This window comes from Ursus maritimus, unplaced genomic scaffold (genome assembly GCF_017311325.1).
Source record: "Ursus maritimus isolate PB19 unplaced genomic scaffold, ASM1731132v1 scaffold_26, whole genome shotgun sequence".
NCBI classification, from domain to species: Eukaryota; Metazoa; Chordata; class Mammalia; order Carnivora; family Ursidae; genus Ursus; species Ursus maritimus.
The window spans coordinates 41,857,853-41,865,310 of NW_024425119.1; the positions used below are offsets into that span (position 1 = coordinate 41,857,853).

The following is a 7,458-nucleotide window of genomic DNA, read 5'->3' on the forward strand; positions in this document are numbered from 1 at the left end:
ACCCTGGGATCACGCTCTGAGCCAAAGGCAGACGCTCAATGACTGCGCCACCCAGGCGCCCCCCCAGCTTCTGGAGTCCCGAAGGAACACTGCAAGGAGTTTGGGATTGATGCTGGCAGCCACCACAGCCCTGAGGTCAGCTTTTGGTTACTTACAACCAAAGATCCTCCCAACAGACACACTGCACAGAAAGCAACAAGGGGCGGTCTCCAAACCAGCGTGGAGTGAGAAAAACAGAAGGAGCCCTGTCACACGATTCTAGGGTGCTGGTTAAAGCATACATAAACCACACAGAGGAAGGAAGGTAAAAATAAAATAAGACGAAATCAGAAAGGGAGACAAACCATAAGACACTCTTAACTCTAGGGAACAAACTGAGGGTTGCTGGAGGGGAGGTGGGTGGGAGGTTGGGGTAACTGGGTGATGGACATTAAGGAGGGCACTTGATGTAATGAGCACTGGGTGTTATTTGTAAGGGATGAATCACTAAACTCTACATCGGAAACTAAAAGAAAGACATACATAAACCAACACTACCTTTTTTAACGCAATGTACATTTTCGAGAATATACAAGTGCCAATTGGTAAAGGGAAAGAGGAGAAAAACGGGCTGTGGGGATTAGGGATGAAAGAGATAAACCAAATAAAGTAAAATAAAAAAAGATCTCATATACGCCGATGGTGGGAGTGATATAAACAGAACACAGTTGGCTGTTTTCTACATCTGAAGTCCAAAACTGATTCATTAAATTTAATATTTAGTGTTAATTTAATTTAAAGGATGGTTTTATAATTATTAATAAATAATTGTAAATAATGTAACTCATTTATTGTAATTTTAATGCAATCTAAATATTCCATACTTAATTTACCATACCAAAACTAGTCCATGAAACTGCTATAACATCATTTCTATCCTCCTAATTAGGCAATTCTTTATGTTTTAATTTCCCCAGAACCTCAAAAAAAAAAAAAAAGGTCCAGGTGACCCGGAGCCCCACCTCCCCTAGTCCCAGCCCCTACTCAGCGAGATATCTGCACTCTCACCCTCTCCTTCCACCACCCAGGCTCCACGGAAGGGAAAGAGACCTCCAGCTTTCGCGGCCGGATGGGGACCCCTCACGCCCCTCCCACCTCCGAAAGGGGTGCTTCTGATGCAGGAGGCGGAAGGTGAGCGCGTTGCCGGGGGGCGGGGTCTTCCCCCAGAGCCGCCTCTGCGGGGGAGGAGCCGTCGGGATTGGGCCCCGCCCACTCGGGGCGGGCTCTCGGGCGAGTCCCAATCTCGGGGACAGGAGAGCACCCGCCCCTCCCGGCCCCCTGTCCGCTACTGACCCAGCTTGATCCAGCTCAGCCCCGGGGTGTTTGCAGCAGCTCTTTCCCTAAGTCCAGCCATCTGTTACCTGCTTTGCTTCCTGAGGAGAGAGTCCACCTCGGGCAGCCCCGGAGAGTCCGCGAGTGTGCTCCCAGGGGTCTGGGGGATGCTGTGGGCCCCGGCAATGACCGCCTCCTAGGAAGCCTCCACACTCGGGTAAGGTCCCGTGGGAAAGAGAAGACCCCGCCCCTCTCCTTGACCCTTACTGGGATCCTCACAGCGAACCACTTCTGCCCTCTTAGGGCTCCTGCCCACAGCTTGTCTTCTCTTAAGGTGGGTGGGGTGCTGGGACCCTTCCCTGGGATACAGGGAGACACTGTTCCCCTCCATTCTGTGTTGTAGATGCCAGCTGCGTGAGGCGGAGGGACGGTCCTTCTTGCCCCCCGGATGGAAGAGGAAGAGCCGCGGTTGCACAGGGGAGGGCTGGACATGTCTGAGGCATCGTCCTGCCCCACCAGCCAGGAGACGCCTGCCCCAGGCTGTAGGCTGGGGACCTTGTACTGGGCCTGTGTCCGCAATGACCCTGTCCAGCTCCAAGCCACGTTGGATGGTGGGGTCTCCCCCGAAGAGGCCATCCAGGTGGATGGCAACGGGAGGGTGAGCTACCCCAGGTGTTTCCCAGGGCACCTAGAGCAATGCTGTGTCCCCGCCGCAGGACATTCGTCCAATGCCTGGATCCTTGGGAGGAAGGGAGGGGTGAGGGTGGGTGTAAACAGAGGCTGGGACATCTCTGGGATAGATGTGGGTTTTAGAGGGCACAGGGGCTGCAAGGAGATCCTGGGAAGAAGTGCAGGGGCTGAGCTGTCCCTCCCCCAGACAGGTCTCATGGTCGCGTGCTACCGCGGCTTCGAGAGTGTCGTGGCTCTGCTCAGCCGCTGCCCTTTCCTCGATGTGAACCAGCAGGATAAAGAAGGGGACACAGCCCTCATGCTGGCTGCCCAAGCAGGTGAGAGACTGTTGACCTTACCTTCCACCAGTTTCCCCCACTTTAGACGGGTCAATCCCGTACTTTTTGTATAATTTTCTCCCACGACAGACACTGTCGTGTTTGGTGGAGGGTGGGTTTGGGGCTTCTTCACCCTCTTTTGGGGAAAGCTAACCTCCGTCCTTGGTGCCCTGCAGGCCACGTGCCTCTGGTGAGTCTCCTGCTCAACTACTACCCGGGCCTGGACCTGGAGCGCCGAGACCAGCGGGGGCTAACAGCACTGATGAAGGCTGCCGTGCGGGACCGTTCGGAATGCGTGGCTGCCCTCCTCATGGCAGGTGCGTGGGTCTGGACCGGGACTTGCGACCTCCAGTCCCTCCCCAAGGCTTCCAGCCTGACACTAAGTCAGCTGTATAGTTGCAGGGAGAAAAGAGGTGGAGATGGAGGATCAATCTAGGCCAGCTTCCTGGAGGAGGGGAGTGTCCTTGAGCTTCTCACAATCAACAAAACCCAACTATTGATACCTCTGTTTACACTGTGAATGTTGGTCTCAGGAAAGAAAGCTTGGGAGGATAACCTAGATCAGCTAGAAAAACAAAAAAGGCTGATGTCTGGAACCGGACTCTTGGGTTCTAGTCCTGGCTCGGCCACTAGCGGAGTGACCCTGGGCGGATGACTTCCCTCTCTGGGCCTTACCTGTATAATGAGGATATTGGCTTTCTATGGGATGACTTCCGTCTCTGACAAGCCAGGATTCCAGGGACACGATGATATGTAGTTGAGGCATGTGGCCGCGTAGGTTGTTCTGGGGTGAAGTCCATACTGCTCATGAAGTCTTGGGCCTTCACTCTTCCCTGAGGTGGGGTTGCCATCTGTTGGTCACCCTCTTCCTTTCCCTTTTCCATCTGACTGTGTTTGGGGTGAGAAGGGAGAAAACTCTGCAACCTCCCTTTATCCCAAAGTGACTGCTATTCCCCCACCCCAGATTAGAGGGGTGTGGTGTTGACGAAAAGAATGAGGAGTGGGGGCCAGCAGGACCCCCTCCACCTGCCCAGCAGGTGCTTCTCAGGCCTCCCCCATCCTGGGCAACGTGCCTACCACTCCTTCCTTGGCTCAGGAGGTCCCTATTCTGCTCCTGGTTTGGAGACACCCCCCCCCCCCCCCACCAGGTCTCTCTGAAGTCTTTTCCACTCTCTGGACTTTCCGTTTTCTTCTTTAGTCTTTTTTTTTTTTTTTAAGGATTTTATCTATTTATTTGGGGGAGAGAGAGAGAGATGGAGAACACAAGCAGGGGGAGCTGCAGGCAGAGAGAGAAGCAGGCTCCCCGCTGAGCAAGGAGCCTGATGCAGGACTCGATCCCAGGACTCCGGGATCATGACCTGAGCCGAAGGCCGACACTTAGCTGACTGAGCCACCCAAGCGTCCCTTTAGTCTTAAACAGGCTGTTGGGATCTGCAGCTGGTACTGGCTGAGGCTGTAGCCTCTGACGGCTCCCAGATCCCAGCTGCAACAGGATGGGACTCTGTGGTTTTTAATCTGACCCCCATCAGTCCTGCTGCTCAAGAATCTGCCCTTCTGGAAGTTACCAATCCCCATCCCATCCCGTGTCACTCCTGCGCCCCCTCCCAGGTGCTGACCTGACCTCGGTGGATCCTATTCGGGGCAAGACGGCCCTAGAGTGGGCGCTGCTGACCGACAGCTTCGACACCGTGCGAAGGATCCGGAAGCTGCTGCAGCGCCCCCGGATAGAGCAGCTGAGCCAGCATTACCAGCCCAAGTGGCCAGCCTTGCCTGGGCTCGTGGCTCAGGCCCAGGCCCAGGCCACCCCATCTCTCCTAGAGAGACTACAGGCCACCTTGAGCCTCCCCTTTGCCCCGTCTCCTCAGGAGGGGGGTGTCCTGGACCACCTTGTGACCATCACGACCAGCCTGGCCAGTCCCTTCCTCGCCACGGCCTGCCACTCCCTGTGCCCGGACCGGCCGCCGGCACTGGGGACCCGAAGCAAGTCCGTGCCAGAGCTGCTAGGTACTGCCCCGCCCCCTCCCCCAGTACCCCAGCCCCCCCAGGTAGTCCCTGGCTCCCGGGTCCTCATCCCCTACCAGAGCCGTCAGGGTGTGCTGAGTATGTGCCCTCAGTGGCTACAGCCCAGGGACAGTAGCAGCCCCAGGCCCCAAGCCCCCAAGATCCGCCTTTTCAAGGCACCCTCATCTCCCAGACGGTACAGGCTAGAGCCCAGGCCTCGAGAGAATCAAAGCCTGGCCCTTCCTGTCTGGAGATACCAGGAGCTCAGGATGGAGAGGAGGAGGCAGGAGGAGGAGGCTAGGTGGGCACAGAATTAATTAGGGGAAGATGGGTGAGGCCAGGCTGGGAGCAGGTGATCAGGTCCTTCCCTAAGGCTCCTTAGCCCTCTAGAGCCCTTCTGCTTTCCCGTCCATCTCTGTACAAATAATTCTACTCTAACCTCCTTAGGACGTTATTCATACGGCATCGTTTGAGATCGTAAGAGTGAAAACAACCTAAGTGTCACCTAGCTAAGTTGATTATGGGTGTGATTACCGTACGACCATATGATATATTCTATACAGTGGAAAAACAAGATTAAGGACGCTCTTTATGTTCTGATATGAAGCTATCTTCAAGATATATTAAGCGTAAAAAATTAAGGGATGGAACAGTGCGTACGGGATGCTACTATTTGTCAAAGTAAAATTTGCACCAAGATAAACTTGACTAACACAAACATATAGTGAATGCCCGCGTGTGTGTAACTGCTTAGTGAATGAAGGGTTGGAGGACGGAAAGGAAAAAACCATGCCTGACAGTGGAGAGAAGAATGCTTGAATAAGATTGGAAAGGTAGGTACCAAAAAGTTGAATTCCTGTCTGGCAATAAAACCATCACTTTTTTGTTCTGCCAGATAAAAATGATTTGCTATTTCTTGATCTTCTACAGCTTAACCTCTTAACTTTATGTAGAGTCTGGGCCTTAATAGTAAACGGGAGGTCAGACAAAATTACTTCCCCTAGATGACCCATAGGTGGGGTTATTAGGCAGTGAGCTAAAATATCTTGAAAAGGCACTTAGTAATCTTTTGTGTGTGCCTTATTTACAATTTTTTTCTCGGGGTTTTGTTTTGTTTTGTTTTGTTTTGTTTTGTTTTTTAAGATTCTATTTTTAAGTACTCGCCACACCCAAGGTGGGGCTCAAACTCACAACCCTGGGACCAAGAGTCTCGTGCTCCGCCGACGGAGCCAGCCAGGCGCCCCTGGGTATTTTTTTTCTTAACACCTTTGCTCCATAAATACATTTGCATGTTTATTTGTAGTAATAAAAGCAACCATTTATAAGATGCTTACTATATACATTAATACACTGAACACTCCCAATAATCCTATGAGGATTTTATCTTTGAGGACACAGGACACAGAGAAGGTAAGGAATTGCCTGGGGTCACAGGGCTAGAAGATCAAGATTGAGAGCCAGCCATCCAGTTGTGGAGGCCAGGCTCTACACTGAAACCTCCCTGGGAAGAAACACGGCCGTTTGCTCGGGAAGATGACTGAGCAACTGACCAAGGGCAGAAGGGAAACTTCTCACTGAACAGCTTTTTGAAACTTTTGACTTTTTAAAAAATCAGCTTTATTTTTTGGAACAGTTCTAGATTTACAGAAGAGTTGTGGAGATGGTGCAGAGTCCCCATACACCCCACACTCAGTGACCTCTATTGTTAACACGAATGTAGTACGTTTGTTACGAGTGAACCAATATTAATACATTATTATTACTAAAGTCTAAACTTTATTCCGATTTCCTTAGGTTTTCCCTAATGTCCCTTTTCTGTCCAGAATTCCATCCACGATACCACATTACATTTAGTTGTCATACCTTTGTAGATTTGAATGTAACGACTTCTCGGATTTTCCTTGTTTCTGATGACCTGGACAATTTTGAGGAGTACTGATTAGGAATTTTGCAGAATATCTCTCAATTGGGATTTGTCTGATGTTCTCCTCATGATGAGACCGGGGTCATGGGCTTTCGGGAGGAAGACCACAGAGGTGACGCGCCATTCTCATCACATCCCGTGAAGGGTCCGTGCTACGAACATCACGGTCGAGGGAACCTCGATCACCTGGCCGAAGGAGTGTTTGTCAGGTTTCTCCCTGGGATGTTACTTTCTTCCCCCTTTCTATATCGTGCTCTTTGGAAGGAAGTCATTACACGAAGCCCACACTGAAGGAGTGGGGAGTTACATTCCATCTTCTTGGGGGTGGAGTGTCTACATAAATTACTTGGAATTATTCTGCACAGAACGTTTTGACTTTTTAGTCATCTATTACTACATTTTGCAAAATTAAAAAATAAACCTGTTCTTTGAATAGGGGGAAAGCATGCAGACACACTGAGGTGACAACGACTGGGTTAGATAGTGTGTGATTTCTCCCAGAGGGTTCCTTTTTTTTCTTTTTTAAAGATTTATTTATTCTTTTGAGATAGAGCAAGTAAGCATGAGTCAGGAGAGGGAGAGAGAAAGAAGCAGACTCCTGCTGAGCGCAGAGCCCCTTGCAGCACGGGGCTCGAGCCCAGGGCCCTGAGATCATGCCCTGAGCTGCAAGGAAGGGTCAGCCGCTCAGCGGACTAAGCCACCCAGGCACGCCTTTGCTGGCGGCTTCTGAAGGCAGCGATGGTGGACTGGAATGGATTCAAGGCTGAGTTACCGTTTCCTACCCGTGCGAATGAGGCACTTAGATTCCTCTCACCTCCGTGAATGGAGGAGGACAGGGTTTTGGGAAAGATCCATTAGATAATATGGGTTAAGAATGCCTATAAACCGTGAAGTGCTACGGAGATTTGAGGTGCTATGGAAGGGCCCTGGGGAACTGAGTTTGATTGAGCTGTTTCCGGGCGTCCGGGATGGAGCTCGAGTTCTTTCCTCCCATCGAAGACAGGGAAAGAAACATGGGAACAGCATGGTAGGCGCGCTTCAACCTGGGAGCGGGCTGGTGACCTTGGGCAAGTCACTGAGCCTCTCTGAGCCTCCAGGCTCTCACGCACGCAGTGGTGGTAACCGTGACGTGTCAGCGCGGGGCCGCTGGGAGAATGCAGCAAGCTGGTGGAGTGCTTTGCACTGTCCTGGCCTTAGCATCACCGTTACCCTAGT

The 7,458-nt window shown here is 51.7% G+C and overlaps 1 protein-coding gene across 3 annotated transcripts; it reads left to right on the top strand.

Annotated features, from left to right (window-relative positions):
* Positions 1 to 450: 450 nt before the first annotated feature.
* Positions 451 to 5,206, top strand: ANKRD33 (ankyrin repeat domain 33). 3 transcript variants are annotated; one of them, XM_040641923.1, is made up of 5 exons: positions 451 to 1,170; positions 1,715 to 1,969; positions 2,189 to 2,318; positions 2,495 to 2,635; positions 3,927 to 5,206. In XM_040641923.1, exons 2-5 carry the CDS (start codon positions 1,760 to 1,762, stop codon positions 4,634 to 4,636), a joined length of 1,191 nt encoding a protein of 396 aa, XP_040497857.1. In that variant the 5' UTR covers positions 451 to 1,170; positions 1,715 to 1,759; the 3' UTR covers positions 4,637 to 5,206. The 3 variants fall into 3 exon arrangements, with proteins under 3 accessions (XP_040497857.1, XP_040497856.1, XP_040497858.1); XM_040641922.1 differs by lacking the exon at positions 451 to 1,170 and adding an exon at positions 1,270 to 1,528; XM_040641924.1 differs by lacking the exon at positions 451 to 1,170 and having other exon boundaries at positions 1,887 to 1,969; positions 2,193 to 2,318.
* Positions 5,207 to 7,458: the final 2,252 nt, after the last annotated feature.

Coding starts and splice junctions, on each gene's coding strand:
- ANKRD33 (XM_040641923.1), top strand. CDS start 1,760: ATGGAAGAGGAAGAGCCGCGGTTGCACAGGGGAGGGCTGGACATGTCT. Junction 1,970..2,188: donor AGGTGGATGGCAACGGGAGG/GTGAGCTACCCC, acceptor TCCCTCCCCCAG/ACAGGTCTCATGGTCGCGTG. Junction 2,636..3,926: donor GGCTGCCCTCCTCATGGCAG/GTGCGTGGGTCT, acceptor GCCCCCTCCCAG/GTGCTGACCTGACCTCGGTG.